The sequence below is a fragment of the Coptis chinensis genome, chromosome 5, assembly GCF_015680905.1.
Source record: "Coptis chinensis isolate HL-2020 chromosome 5, ASM1568090v1, whole genome shotgun sequence".
Classification (NCBI taxonomy): domain Eukaryota; kingdom Viridiplantae; phylum Streptophyta; class Magnoliopsida; order Ranunculales; family Ranunculaceae; genus Coptis; species Coptis chinensis.
This window is the reverse complement of record NC_141460.1, coordinates 97,266,528-97,281,586: the sequence shown is the minus strand read 5'-3', so window position 1 is coordinate 97,281,586 and position 15,059 is coordinate 97,266,528. Positions and strand designations below refer to the sequence as shown.

Genomic DNA, 15,059 nt, shown 5'->3' with positions numbered 1-15,059 from the left:
GTTACCCAAAATTCTGGCGCAAATGGCACTCTATCGGCTTGACGCGCCTCCTCGCTGACAAACTCTCCGAGCATTCCTTTTTCAATCATCCTCTCTACTAACCATTTCAAGGCATAACATTCGCTCGCGGGCATGGTTTGGTTTGATGATACCGCAAAATGGTTTCCCTTCTATCTCTCTTGGGATACTTCGCCCCCTCATAATTTTGGTGCTCCTTAATGAGACTCAAGATCTCCTCTAATGGTCGGCTAAGAGAGTCCGCTCCATTTCACGCGGTATGGCCTTCTCTCGCACCTCTCTTTTTTGCCCCCGATCAAGTGTTCTCTCGCCCTCGTTTCTCCCCTCAGAAGATCCTCTTTCTATGTCCTCTACTCTACCTTTACCCCTTCATCATCTTTCTCAACCTCCCCGTGACCCTTTCCCCCGACTCTTACGTTCCTTTGCGGTTCTCAGATTATATCCTCATATCGTATGTACTTCTCTACCTTCGGTATAGGGCATGCAACGTAGTAATTTCAATCTTAGACACGGACTCATGAACTCGTCCCCCCCCGATCTCAAACCATCTTTGGAAGGCTATGACCGCCCGTATGTTCATCCGGTTTTTCCACTCTCGCGTCTCCTCCTTGAATCTGCATAAAACTCCCTCAATGACTCCGCTTCTTTGCTTTATGTTAAAGAGGCCGCGATATCAACCACTCTTCTCTTCGGTGAATGAAGTGATCAACGATAGCGCTGCTAGACGACTTCTTGAACCCTTTTATGCTTCATGGCCAACCGATATAATACCAATCCTCCCTTAAAGCTGGCGGGAACATCATACAACGAAGTCCATCATACTTATTCTCTTGCCATAACGGCATCTTTGCGAAAATGATGCAAATGATCGATGGGGTCTCCTTTCCCATCATACCGCTCAAACCTAGGGCCGAGAAAACCTCTTAGGTACTTCCGAATTCCATATTGAATCGCCAAATGGTATTTTTGTTGAGGCTAGCCACCTCCTTCCATCTTTGCCGCTCTGGATCACTCTTTTTCGCTACACGATTCACTTCCGATCTTTCTCGATCATAGCTTTGAACCACCCTAAAGTAATGCCCACGTTGGTTCGGCGTCCGGTAGTGGGCACTCTATATTCTCCCCTTCCGGCTTCATATCAGGTTCCTCCCCTCCCGTTCCACCCCGTGTAACCTCCCTCCCTTTCTCAACTCATCATTCTCCTCTCTTAACCTAACTATCTCCTCCTCAGAAGAGTCCGGTGGCCTGCCGCCACATTTGATACTTCTTCTTCTCCTACCACCGTCCATCCCAAAGACTCTCTACTTCCTCAATGGTTTCTCCGATTGGTCCTTTCTTAGGTCTTCCTACTCCTCTCTTTATTACCGTAGCCATTTTCTTCTTTCCCCACAGACGGCGCCAAAATGTATGAACTAATATTACAACCACCAATCTCACTCGTCTCTCTCTCTCGATTCTTTTTTCCCCTTTTCTTTTCTCTCTCCATCTCTCTTTTATATCTTTTCTCTTCCATGATCTCTCTCTTTCCACGTGTCGCGGCTACCCTTGTAGTTAAGGTTCCGCCTCCATCACTCCATGTCTCGCGGCCGTGAGCGGTTGGGATACCGCGGATCGATGGTGCAACCTGCTCCCCAAATTTATACCGTGATCCGGTCCCATTGTGTCCACTAACCTCCTATGTCATGTATACGTCCTATACATATACTCTTTAAATTTGAAGAAGAAATTTGGAGAAACTGGTCGCAAATTTTGACCAACTCTAACTAATCGCAAATATCGACCGCAAATGAGATTGTATACCGGTATACCCTATCACGCGTGCCATCTCTAGGTGGTGGTTGTATACTCTTTAAATTTGAAGAAAAAATTTGGAAAAACTGGTTGCAAACTAGTCGCAAATATCGACCGCAAATGAGATTGTATACCCTACCACGCGTGCCATTGGTATTGGCGCGCGCTAGTACTATTGTCTCGCGACATTACCACTGTCGCCCTCAAGTTGGAAAAAAAAACTCACGCGACATTCCCACTATCGCACCAAATTGAAAAAGTAAAAAAAAAAAAAATAACTTCGCCGACATTAGTAGTAGTGGCATGATGCATATTTATCTGTGGTCAAAGTAAAAAAATTGGGCGACATCAAAGTCAAAAAAGATTGGGCGACATTTGCAATGCTAAATTTGTAAAACAAGATCCGCATCCAAACTGCCAAATTTGTGAACAAGAATGCGAACGAATATGTTATACTACAACCTAGAGATACTCTAAGTTTGTGGACAGTAAACTATTTGCCATGAAAAACTGTTTACCTACCAAAAAAATCTGTATAGCTGCCCACAAATTGTTTGGATCAAATCAAAAGTTGCTGACAAATTCGCTCTTGATTGAAATGGCCCATCGAAATGCCAAAGTTACCATGCAAAAGGTCAAGTTTTCATACACCAGCATCAAGAGTACCATCTCTTTGAAAAAACAACATTTGCTCGCTCATTTACTCAAAAATCCAACAAGAGCTAACTCAATTCAAATACACTCTCACTTAATCACAACTGGGTTTCACCAATGTGGTTTTATTAACCAAACTGATATACTAATTTTCAACACATTACTTAGAGTTTACTCTCAAAGTCTATTTCCTGAAGAAGCTTTCAAACTTTACAGACAAGTCCTCAAACTCTGTTTTTCTTCTCTTCCATTCAACAGCTTTACTTTTTCATTCCTACTTAAAGCCTGCACTAATTTAAACCAACCCTTTAAAGGGGTTCAACTGCATGGACTTATTGTCAAACTTGGTTTTCAGTTTCATGTCTATGTGGAAACAGCATTGGTGAATATGTATTCGTTTTGTGGACTTTTGGGTGATGGTATAAAACTTTTTGATGAAATGCCTGAAAGAAGTTCAGTCTCTTGGAATGCTTTGATAACTGGTTTAATAAAGTGGGGTGAGCTGAATCTTGCTAAGTTTTATTTTGATAAGATGCCCTGTAGGAATGTAGTCTCATGGACTGGAATGATTGATGGGTACACTCGCGCGAATAGGTTTAAGGAAGCTCTTGGGCTATTTTGTAGAATGATGATTGATGGATTGAAACCAAGTGATATAACGATTCTAACCATTCTACCAGCAGTTTATAATACTGGAGATCTTATTATGGGTCAATCAATTCATGCTTATGGTGAGAAAACCGCGTACAATGCGTCTGACATTCGGGTGGCGCATTCACTGATAGATGCCTATGCAAAGTGTGGATGTATAGAGAATGCATTTAAAGTTTTCGAGGATATTTCCACCGAGAGGAGGAATTTGGTTACGTGGACGTCAATAATTTCAGGGTTTGCTATGCATGGAATGGCAAAAGAAGCTCTTGAACAGTTCGAGGAAATGGAAAAGGAAGGTCTGAAAGCGAACCAGATTACGTTTTTAAGCATCCTGAATGCGTGTAGTCATGGAGGATTGGTCAATGAGGGTCTTGAGTTTTTTAGGAAGATGATTATTGGTTGTCAGATAATGCCTAGTATTAAGCACTATGGTTGCATGATAGACATGTTAGGAAGGGTGGGAATGTTGGAAGAAGCAGAGAAAATAGCAAATGGGATTCCTTCGGAGATGGTTAATGTGGTGGTTTGGAGGATACTTTTAGGTGCTTGTAGTGTTCATGGGAATGTGGATATTGGTAACAGAGTTATGAAGAGGATATTGGAGATAGAAAAAGGTTATGCTGGAGACTATGTGGTATTGTACAATATTTTTTCTGGTGTTGGAAGGTTTGGCGAGGCAGAGAAGGTCAGAAGTTTGATGAACGCAAGGAATGCTTTGAAAGTTCCTGGACTTAGTTGGTAGATGGTAAATGAGCAGGACTTGTTGATAGTTCTGAGTCACATCAAGGATGGAAATGTTGAAACTTGAAAGTCGTTTTGTAATGGATAGATAATGATAAAAGAGTTGATCTAAAATTCGAACATGTACTGAGTGGCTCCTTTGAGTGTATAAAGTATGGTTTCTACACGAATGCATTTACTACCAATTAAGGGAAAAATAACTTAAGGGAGCCAAACGATAATTTGTCTATTCTCAGAACTCCCTGGAGTCTAGATCAGCGAAACAGAATTGAAATAACTTGTATAGAATTGTCCAAGGTATGATTTTCTAGTATCCTACAGTTTCTTGCTTTCAATGGGAATTCACCTTTTCCGGGATTCTGGTTGTCTTTCTGAAACACGACACCTTGCACTTGTATACTACACAGATTCACTCTTACGTACTTACTAGAACATGTAGAGCATTCAAGCGTATCAAAGCTATTGTTTGGTTTCAGCCTTTCTGGCAACAGACACTACATAATGAAAGAGTTGTTTGAAAGTCTTAGTTCTCATTAAGGTAGTGTAGTGCAGGTGGATCCGTAGATGTAATTAAGCATTTACCTATTTTTCATGCAATCTTTTTTACTTTTCTGGTTCCTGCACTCAAATGTAAAATAAGGAACTGTAAGTTGAAAATGTTCCCTGTCTCATCATCCGAGGAAATGCAATCTAACTATAAGTGTCACATACAATTTCAATATTAGGCCATACTCCCTAAAAATAACCAAACCATCAACGCAGCACCACTCACTTGATACACTCTAGCACCAATAAAATGTTGATGATATCAGTTATGTGGAAGAAGCTGCTGATGAAGTTGTTTACTAAAAGTGTTCCAGCTTAATTGTTGGATTAATTTCCTTTATGTACTCAAACGCTTTCTGAAGCCTCAAATTGTGGGTTAGGATTTGAATAGAAGAAAACCAAGTGAAAGAAAAATGCAGTGGCAAAGGGATAAGAGATGGATCTAAATGAAAGACAGAAAAGTACTTTAGGAAGGACGGGAGGAGGACGGTTCTAGAGGAATGACAAAACCAGTAATCGTGATAATAGTTGACCACGACACATTTATGTGCAAGGTAAATTTCGTTAATCAAGTACAATGAAAATCCAGAATTGTAATGCAGATTTGCGGAGAAACGTTGAAGAGCTTTTTTCGTTAATAAGGACAAACCAGGCAGAAGAACCAACGAAAAACCAGACACAATTACCAAAAACGCTCTCAGATTCCCAGTTGAGCCACTTTTACTCTATTATTATTCAAAAGAAATACGTCCAACAGAGATTGGCAAGCAAGGAAACTGAACATTCCACACAGGCGCTATTACCGTATCCATAATCAAAACTTGGTTAAAAAAATATTCTTATAATAAACAAGCTAGACAATGGGGTACAGCAGATCATAAACAGGAGATGCAGTGACAATATAACTTTAATGTCCTGAGAAACTAGTGATTCAATTTCAAAAAGCAATATCCAGTGACGGTAACAAGCCGAAAGGACAAAAGGACAACCAATCCGAGAAAATAACTACTTAATGATCTGTATGCAATGGCCGATGCCAACTAAAGAGCATATCCCAGACACATAAAACTACCTAAAAACTCTCACTTCCGCCACCATAACCACCGCCACCACTGCCGCCACCATAACCACCGCCACCATAACCACCACCACCACCACCTGCACTGCCGCCGTAACCACCACTGCCACCGTAGCTAGCACGGGGAGGTCTTTCATTAGCAGCATTAACACGGATTGGTCTTCCATCCAATTCCTGTTACATCAGTAAAAAATATTTAATCACTGTTAAGGAGTAAAGAAGAAATGGTACTGTACTCATGCTCATGGTTTGTACCTTGCCATCCATAGCTGACATGGCTGAGTTAGCAGATTCTTCATCAGCAAAAGTGACAAATCCAAACCCCCTTGACCTCCCAGTGTCACGATCTGTGATAACACGTGCTGCATCATAGAAATGTAAGATGGACATGCCATATATCAGTGAGGGCGCGCGAAGATGTATGAGTTATGCATATTTATCACTCTTCATACTGCCAATATATCAATGGATGTTCAAACGTGCTAAAATGTGGGTACAGCTTTCACTTATGCTTGAGTACCACTTCGTTTTGCAGTTAAATTGACAGTGTTCCTTTACTATTTCACACGTAACAGAAAAGTGCAACTAAACTAACCTTCACTCACGTCCCCAAACTGGGAAAAAGCGTCTGAAAGAGACCGGTCATCAGTATTGAATGAAAGACCTGGTCATCAAAAAGATTCAAGTCACAACAATATATAAAATTATAAATAAGAGTCTTTAAAACAAAGTTTGCATATTATATGGAAATAAATAGCTTACTTCCAATAAAAAGTTTTGTACTCATGCATCGAAACGCATTGAACATAGACATCGGTGGAACCTGCCCATTTGTAACAGTATTCTGCAACAGGCTCCGCTTCACAAGGCTCCCAAATCTACCAGTAAATGCCATCTCGGTTTGTTTTTTAGAGTATCTGAACGTATTCAGACGTTAATGCACAGGGAAGAAGAGCATCTTACAAACAAAAATATTTATTAACAAATAAAAAAATATTCTTACGAAGAAAATCACCAAAAATAATGACAAACCTAGTCAAGCCAACAAGGTACAAACCCAAACAAAAAAAAAAACAACTCGATACAATCCTATACAAATGAAAAACAACCTTGTAAATGTCACTTTTTCCCCAAAACCTAGTTCAACTCAATCCCACTATATGTTACAAGGTCGAAAAAATAATTACACTAGGTTTAGACAGGGCAACAACTAACAACATCAGATCAGAGCAACTTGCAAATAAGATAACATAATTTACAGTACAAGTTTAAATCATTAGCTAGTATTTTAAGTTACATTCATTTTGTTATTATCTATTTTTTTTTTACTAATAACATACATCCTATCTACCCATATATTAACAAAAACCAAAATAATTTCATCAAATTAAACACCTTTCTAAAAAAATAAGCAACCCCATCACTTCTAATATGCAAATCAATCATCATTCCTAAACCTTTCATCAAATCAAACAGTTCAATACTACTTTCTACTCCAAGTCAATACAAATTTACCACCTTTATAATAATAATAAAAAAAAAAAAAACAAACAAACAAGCCCCATATCATTTCTAAACAATAGATAAAAACAAACTAAACTATAAACTTTAAACAGAAGGTCATGGTTACCTTAGAGGAGAGTGAGTAGAGAAGAGTGAGAAGAAATGAGGGGTTTAAGGGTTTAAGTAATAGAAGTGAAATGCGGCTAGGGTTTGGGTTTAAGAAGCACACCGATTGTGGGTTTGGGTTAACAAATATATTTGGCCCACCCGTTTTTATAGCGATTTTCTGCTGTGTGTTGTTATCTCTCACGCCACTTTGGATTAATGTGGTTCACACACCCTGACCCGGCCCAACCAACCTCAGGTGGCCCAGAACAAACGTAAAAGCCTTGGGCTTTCATATATATATAGGCCCAGAACAAATTATCAAGTTGTTTTTAACAAATGCCAAAAAGATTGTTGAATAATTTTTTGGTGGTGAAGATTGTGATTAAAATGATATATATAGCAAGAATATTTTTGCACAAATGAGTTCCATGTATGCACTTCAACTCTGCGTTAACTCCAGCCGATATAGTAACCACAACCCTCTTCCTTCCAGAGCACGTGCACTGACGAAGGTCCGCAACAATTGTCTTTTTCCCAAAAAGAAACACCCCACCATGATTTTACATAAATGTATTATCACCATAGCAGTTGTTTTTAAGATCACAAAAGGGGAAATCATACAACAAGGAGTAGGCTTGAAACCACCAAAAAAACACCAACACTAAAAGCCAAAAATCTACTATTGGAGTTGAATAATTTTTGGAGGGGAGAGAAACAAAGGGGTTTGGTTGAGAGGGTGGAAAGAAGCGCTTTTCCTCAGAGAGGGTTTCTACTCCCTCAGATTGTGATTAAAATGTTAGATAAAACGAAATGGAGCAACAAAGTGTTAGGCACTAGTTGGGCAGTGGGAGAACACCTAGGCCTTCTATGCAATGTCTAGATGCTAGGTGATTATAATATGTATAGTAATACACACCTATACTACAATAAACGATAAAAAATAATTTACTATACTATAAGAAATGAAGAAAATTATTTATCATAACTCGAAAAATAAATACAAACAAATATATTTATTACAAAAATACGTAATAGTTGAAGAATATCGACTTTATATAAAAACATATTTTTTTTTTATAATGGCATATAATTTATATTGGTCTTTAGGCTTTTAAACTCATTCAAATCTTGAGGGTATTTAATTTTTAACATTTAATCATTAAAAAAAAATGCTTGATTGGACTCTTTAAAGACTGATTAGCCCGTATAGCCCACCTAATCGGTCTGTCTAAGTCGGTCTACCGATTTTTTAAATAATTTAGACCTAGACGAGTCGGTTGGGCACCACCTAAACAAATTTTTAGAACACTGTGTAGGAGTATGAGTCATAGGTTATGTTTGGACTTTGGAGAACGACTAAACTCAATTGTCCAACTTGTGATAATGAAACTCCTCTAATTCTAGAAAAAAAAACTTTAAGTTAGTTATGGAAAAACTCAATATTCATTCTTGTGGATAGACTTCCACTACAATTTTGTGTTACACATGTACCACAACAAGCTAAACCAACATTAATATCATGATCATGATTACAAAACCTCCAATTATAGGAACCAAACCACACAACACACATGTAGAGTTCTAGACTTCCTTTCACTCACAAGTCAGAAACCCAAAACACATGGTGGAAAATGTCCAAATGTTAAAAAGGATGAGCAAAAAGGATATCAATAAAAAAAAAAGTACAGGATTCCAATTCAAGTGGTCTTTTTGCCCAAAAATATTGGCTAATATTTCACCCCTCATATATTAATTAATTATTATTATTTTTTTAACTCCCTATAAAAGCCCTCTCTCCATACCTAAATAAATTTCTCTTCCCTTCATTGGGGTGCTCTTCTGACATTGTTTTTTTGAGACAAAAGCAAAAAACACAGAGAGAGAGAGAGAGAGAGCGAGAGTGAAGCAAAGCGTATTACTTTACACAAATGAAATTGAAACCCTAAGAGAGAGAGAGAGAGAGAGAGAGAAACATCAGTTGATTAAAACTGTTATTTTTAATTTCTATTTCTATTTGAGATCTCTTGTATATGAACAAGGTAAAAAAAATTAACAAATTTGAGATTTTGAAACATAAACATTAATCTAATGAATGAAACTAAGAACCTGTTTTAATTAATTTGAAAAAGAATGTTTTTTTTTAAAATATAATTAGGGTTTTTTTTTTATGGGGTTAATGTGTGTGTGTGCTGAGTTTGTTGTTGTTTTTTGATGAAATTTTTCTAGGGTTTCGATTGGATCGTCAGTGGGGAAAGCGTTTAAGTGATTGATTTGAAGTAATATGGTTTGACAACTTAAAGATCAGAAGAAACAAAGCTGAAGAAGTATTGGGATTGGGATTGGGATTGGGGGTTTTTTGCTGGATTATGGGAATAAGTTTAAATCATCTTGGGTGTAGATTTGATTGTTTGGGTGTTGGATATTTGGACATTTTTGCTGGTTAAATATTATATTCTATGAAACTTTTGAAGAGATGGTAAACTTTTTGGTCATGGAAGAGGATTGTAGTTTAAACTGAGGTTCATTGTACTACTGGTGATGTTTCTCTACTACCATTTGAATAGTATAGAGAGAAGATCAGATTGCACCGGACGGACGTTCCTCGTTTATTAAGAAACCATTTGGATTAACTTAGATTTTTTTACTATTCCTCGACAACTTTTCGAGCTTCTGTAGTGTTAGTCTGAGTGTAAAACTCTTTACAAAGTTTGGTTAGGGGCGGGTTGGTTACTGGTTTGGGGTTGTTGAGAAGATCATGAAGTGTAACTGAAGCTGGAAATGATTGCGGTGTCATGGTGCATGGACAAGAGCAGAGTTGGTGGTTCGTTCCCTTCTTGGAGCACTGCTACTACTGGAAACTAGGTGCCATTTCTGTATTGGTCAAAGAATCCCAACTTGCTGATTTTGTGATCTCGAGCAATGTCTCGCTGCTTTCCGTTTCCGCCACCAGGATATGAAAAGAAGTCTAGGAATGATGATGTAGATTCGCTACCAAAGGTTTTACTCGCCTCTCCTATTTTTGAATTCGGTTGCTTTCCTTGATCATCGATTATCTATACCCTGAATTTTACACCTGAAAAGCTCTTATGGCACTGGCGACATAATGTTTTGACCGGAAATTGTTAGTTGTATTAGATGATTAGACATGTCTATTCTATACAGTCTGATACTTTGGTACATCTATTTACTAGTGTATAAATATGGTAAATAAATACATAATTAAGGTGCTGCGGTAACTCATACTTATTTCTGGTTCCGCATATATTTATTTGTTCACAAGCTTTTCGCAGACGTAAACCTCTAACTCTATATGCTACGAATGACTCATTTAAATTTCCATTTCCACAGTTGGAGACTCAAAAACAATGCATGTTTGAGATGCAATTATGGAAATTTTAATTTGCCTAGTACATCTCGTAAACGTTAGGCAGGTAATTGACACATGTATACTCGAAAAAGTAATCGAGAAATACATAGTTTCCTGAAACAAGAGGTCTGCGTCTTAACACTTTTGGAAAAGTATATAATATTATATGGCATGTACTACTTTCCCTAGACCTTGAATGAAATTTATGGCAAGAGATGCTAGGATATAATTTACCTGTTGCTATACCTTAAATTTTTTATGTACACTATTTCCAAATAATTTATGTGCTGTGAGTTTCTTTCATGGCACAGTAGATCTGTAATAAAATTGAAACTAGTTTGCTAGAGCAGAGCAATTCACTAGCCATAAGGCTGCAGCCATACATGAGCATTTGTATCTGCAACTTGGATATATACGGGACTTGCTTATAGTTCTACAATCTTATTGCATGGTTGCTTGCTATAATAAATATCAATGTCATTTTACTTGGATGCAAGTGTCTTTCTTTTACCATATTAACATTTGTTGATAGGTATTTATAAAAAGTGTTTGCTTGTAAGCTTGTTTACATAATGTATTAGAGGGCATTGTTGAAAATAACCAGAGAGTCTTCTTAGAGAAATAACTGGTTTATAATGTATAATGATACTGAAGCACCTCTTTGCAAGTTCAACCAACCACATGTCCGACAGTTTGAACAAAAAATCCGGTTTTTGAGTGGGTCATCTAATTTACGCACATGCATACTTCTGTGTTGCAATTGCAAGTACTATTGGATGATCTTGACTTGTTTGTCATCATCCCAAACCTGTGTCTGTAGTTGTAACTTTTTTTTGGAATTGTATTCATCTCTTACTAAGTTGTTTCTATAGTAATACTTAATGTATTTGATGAGAGGATGGTTACTGTTCCCAGGGTCTTGTCAAACTCAAGAAATTAAAGACTGTTTCAAACGCATCTACGACTTAGTTATTATGGCAGATTTAGAATGTTATTCCATACATGGGTAGTGTGTAAGTTAAAAGCTCTTAACAAATTTGAGATAGGTTGTTTCTGTGGAAGCTTAGAAGGTGAGGCCGAGTTTTGATCTTTGAGACATAAAGCTCAAGCCTCATTTCCTGCAAAAAATAAGATAATTAGAAAGGACATTACATGTGAGAGTTATACTGTCAGGATAGAAGAAGCTTGGTCCATAGGTTTTACCCGAAAAGTGGTTCTAACGAGTCCGAAAGCCTGTACTAATTTTTTCATAGGATAAACAATCAAAGTTGCAATTTAGAGTAATCAGTCATGCCGATCTGGGGAGTGACTATGATCTCAGTGCACCCCAAGCCTTATGCTCCTACATAAAAAGGCTATGCTAGTAAGCTTAGAGTAGTCAAGGAGAAACTACGTTACCACTTCTCAAGTACTCCTTAATGTGTAGCTCTAAGGATTTTTTGAGCATTGATGCTAAATATATACTTCAATTGGAATCTTGGAATCTTATTTTACAAATGTTGGATGAAGCAGACCATCAAGTCAACAGCAAAAAAAAATATTTGGATACTTTAATGTGGCTGCTTCATATGATCCAGTAATTTTACTGGTCACATTAATCTAACGGTTATGTAGTTTCTTGTATACGTGTAGTCATGCTCCCTGCTTTGCTAATTTGCTCTAATTGACACAATTTCAGTCTCTCTGTTCCATTTTGTAATGGTGTGTGATATTTTAATTCCCTTTACTTGGCTGAATACTATTATTGTCTGCTTCGATTATATTGGGAGAAAATTGTTCATTTAAGATGCTTTCAAGAATATGATTTCTTGAATAAGCTCCCTGCGTTTCTAATTTGCTTTCCTCTAAGAGAAAATTGTTAATTGGTTGTTGTTGCGGATAATCTTTTGATGGGGGGAATGCTATTTTTCGTGGATTATAGTGGAAGCAAATCATGGCTTTCGTTTAAGTTTAAACGTACTTATTGGAATTTTTTTTTCCAGGAGAAGGACAAAGAGAGAAAACACAAAAAAGAGAAGAGAGACAAAAAGAAAGAAGGCAAAGAAAAGGATAAAGAGAGAAGCAAAGATAAACATCAAGAGAAGAAAGAGCGGAAGGAAAAAGACAAGGATAAGAAAAAATCCAGAGATAAAAAAAAATTAGATGAAAAGCAAAAGGAAGGGGAGCCTGATGGCTACAATGTGGGGAAGCTCAGTGAGAACAGCCAGCAAGTTGAGGAAATTAAGGATACAAATTTTTTGGAGTTCGGCAGGAGCGGAGATGAAGAAAGAAGGAGAAGAGACCAAATGGTTGAGAAGTTCTGTGCTAGTGACCAACGGAAGGAGGATGGCATGGATAGGTTGGGGCAGAGAGACCAAATTGTTGAGAAATTCCTTAGTAATGACAAGAGGAAGGTGGATGGTGTGGCTAGGTTGGGGCAGAGAGCTGAAATGGTTGAGAGCTCTCATGCTAGTGCTCAAAGGAAGGAGGATGGTATGGCTAGGTTGGGGCAGAAAGAACAAACCGTGGAGAGCTATCGTGCTAGTGCCCATAGGAAGGAAGATGGTATGGCTAGATTGGGGCAGAGGGACCAAATGGCTGAGAACATCCGTGGTACTGACCAAAGAAAGGAGGATGGTATGGCTAGGTTGGGGCAGAAGGATAATGACAGGAGGGATCAAGGAAAAGAAAATGACAAGGACAAGAATTGTCATGAGAGAAAAACAGATAAACAAAGAAACAAAGATGAGGAAAGACTTGTTGGAAACTCAGCGGTTCCAAGCGTCAGTGGAGCGGAACAAAGAAGTGCTGGAGGAATGGCCAGACTTACTGAGAAAGATGTGGAGAAGAAGATGGATGGGAAAGAAAAGGGTAAAGACCAGGTGGGTAATGAAGAACATGGGGGCAAACACAAGCACAAAGATCGAGAGAAGAAAAGCAAAGAAAAAAAGGTCAAAGAGAAAAAGGAGAAGAAGGAGAAAAAGGAGAAGAAGGAGAAGAAGGAGAAAATTAAACTTGAAAACACAAAGCCGGATACGATGATAGAAGTCCCAAAGGATCATATACATACCCTTAATATAAAACCCATACAAATTCCCAAAGACACCAAAAAGAGTACTGCAGTGGAGGAAAGTCTCAGGAAAAGGAAGGAATGCGAGACAAATGGTTTTTTACATGGTGAGTCCTCGTATAACACCATGGAAATAGCCACTCACTGGTTGCCAATATTAATTTAATGTAAAATACTAGCTTTTTATTTTGTGTAGATCTGATTGTAGCTCTCAGCTTTCTGCTATTTTATACTGCTGCTTTGAACTTCATTTTACAGAGAATGATCACCCTAATAAGTTGCCGCGGCCCACCGTTTCTTCCCACCCGCTCACCGGGAATGGAAGAAAACCAGAGCTTTCCCAATTTGCTACTCTCTCTACTTCTGCTGTGCATGGGGGTGCCAACTATTTAAGGATTGATCATATAGGACCCAAGATTAATGGTCTAACACAAGCACTGCCCACGTCCATTGGCTCTACAAGTTCATCAATCCCTCCTGTTCATCAATCTGCCTCTGCTGTGCATGGGGGTGCCAATAATTTCAAGCTTGATAATAAAGAACACAAGATTAATGGTCTGACACAAGCACTGCCAACTTCAATCGGCTCCAAAAGTTCATCAATCCCTCCCGTACAAGCCAGTGAGAATGGTGAAGCATTTACAAAACCACCACATCCCGATGCCAAATATCTAAGTCAGATTCTTTCAGTTCCTAAAATGGATGATTGGTCTGATTTTGATGACCAGGAGTGGCTATTCAGCAGTGATAGCCTCCAAGTGAAGAAGCCCAAGATGGTATCTTCTGGGGTCGATGGATCGCAACAAGTGTGGGATAGAGCTCTGCGGATAGATTCTGCTGATGTTTGTGCTCTGCCATATGTGATTCCCTACTGATTGGTACTGAATGATTGGGTTTGATGTCAACCTTTCTGTTAATGCGGGAAGGCACTTTAAGGGACCCTTCCACAAAGGTATGCAGAATCTGGGTTTTAAGATGGTTAGTCAGTTTTCTTACTGCATTGTCCAGTCGTTATTCTCACCGTGCTTTCACTAGGCATTTCACGACTTCTGTTGCAGTAATATTTGGTGACCTTGTCCAAGTGAGAACTGATGTATATGGAATTCTGTCACACACCATTGTTTGCTTCAGTTGGTCGGTGTTTCTTGCACAACTCGGATTAAAGAGGGATTCTCGCCTGCAACTGCTAGTGATCTTGGTAATACCAGTGGATGCAGTAAACATGCTGCTAATCCCCAGTCCCCAAGCAAATTGAAAGAAGGGACTCCTGACTTAAAGAGTAGATGACCAAAGCTGTGCACTTGATATTTTTCTTATGTTTTAAAGCTTAATCCTTTTAATGGACAGAGTGACGAGTTTTTTAAGTGGTTTAGTTGCACCACAACACAATTTTGATTTTGTATCATATTAATCTTATTTACAAGAAATGTACAATAGAGGGGAGGAAAATTAGTAAGAGCCATTCTCATTCATTTAACCTTTTTCAGTTAAAAGTTAATTTTGTAGTTTGATTCAGTGGAGGAAAATTTAGTATAGATACCAAAGATTTG

At 38.3% G+C, this 15,059-nt stretch overlaps 3 protein-coding genes across 4 annotated transcripts; 2 read left to right on the top strand and 1 right to left on the bottom strand.

Annotated features, from left to right (window-relative positions):
• The first annotated feature begins 2,296 nt into the window (after positions 1 to 2,296).
• Positions 2,297 to 4,022, top strand: LOC147500661 (pentatricopeptide repeat-containing protein At1g09220, mitochondrial-like). Its single transcript, XM_086562278.1, has one exon. It carries the CDS (start codon positions 2,312 to 2,314, stop codon positions 3,857 to 3,859), a length of 1,548 nt encoding a protein of 515 aa, XP_086418404.1. The 5' UTR covers positions 2,297 to 2,311; the 3' UTR covers positions 3,860 to 4,022.
• Positions 4,023 to 5,211: 1,189 nt separating this feature from the next.
• On the bottom strand, positions 5,212 to 7,283 carry LOC147500660 (glycine-rich RNA-binding protein 4, mitochondrial-like). The gene is made up of 5 exons (XM_086562279.1): positions 7,113 to 7,283; positions 6,245 to 6,399; positions 6,078 to 6,146; positions 5,738 to 5,844; positions 5,212 to 5,656 (listed from the first exon to the last, which is right to left on the bottom strand). Exons 2-5 carry the CDS (start codon positions 6,375 to 6,377, stop codon positions 5,477 to 5,479), a joined length of 489 nt encoding a protein of 162 aa, XP_086418405.1. The 5' UTR covers positions 6,378 to 6,399; positions 7,113 to 7,283; the 3' UTR covers positions 5,212 to 5,476.
• Positions 7,284 to 8,911: 1,628 nt separating this feature from the next.
• Positions 8,912 to 14,986, top strand: LOC147500659 (myb-like protein X). Of its 2 annotated transcripts, XR_015196463.1 has the most exons (5): positions 8,912 to 9,132; positions 9,320 to 10,090; positions 12,443 to 13,616; positions 13,768 to 14,461; positions 14,545 to 14,986. XR_015196463.1 is itself a non-coding variant. In XM_086562277.1 (4 exons), exons 2-4 carry the CDS (start codon positions 10,013 to 10,015, stop codon positions 14,382 to 14,384), a joined length of 1,869 nt encoding a protein of 622 aa, XP_086418403.1. In that variant the 5' UTR covers positions 8,912 to 9,132; positions 9,320 to 10,012; the 3' UTR covers positions 14,385 to 14,986. The 2 variants fall into 2 exon arrangements, 1 of the variants encoding a protein (XP_086418403.1); XM_086562277.1 differs by having other exon boundaries at positions 13,768 to 14,986.
• The last annotated feature ends 73 nt before the right edge of the window (positions 14,987 to 15,059 follow it).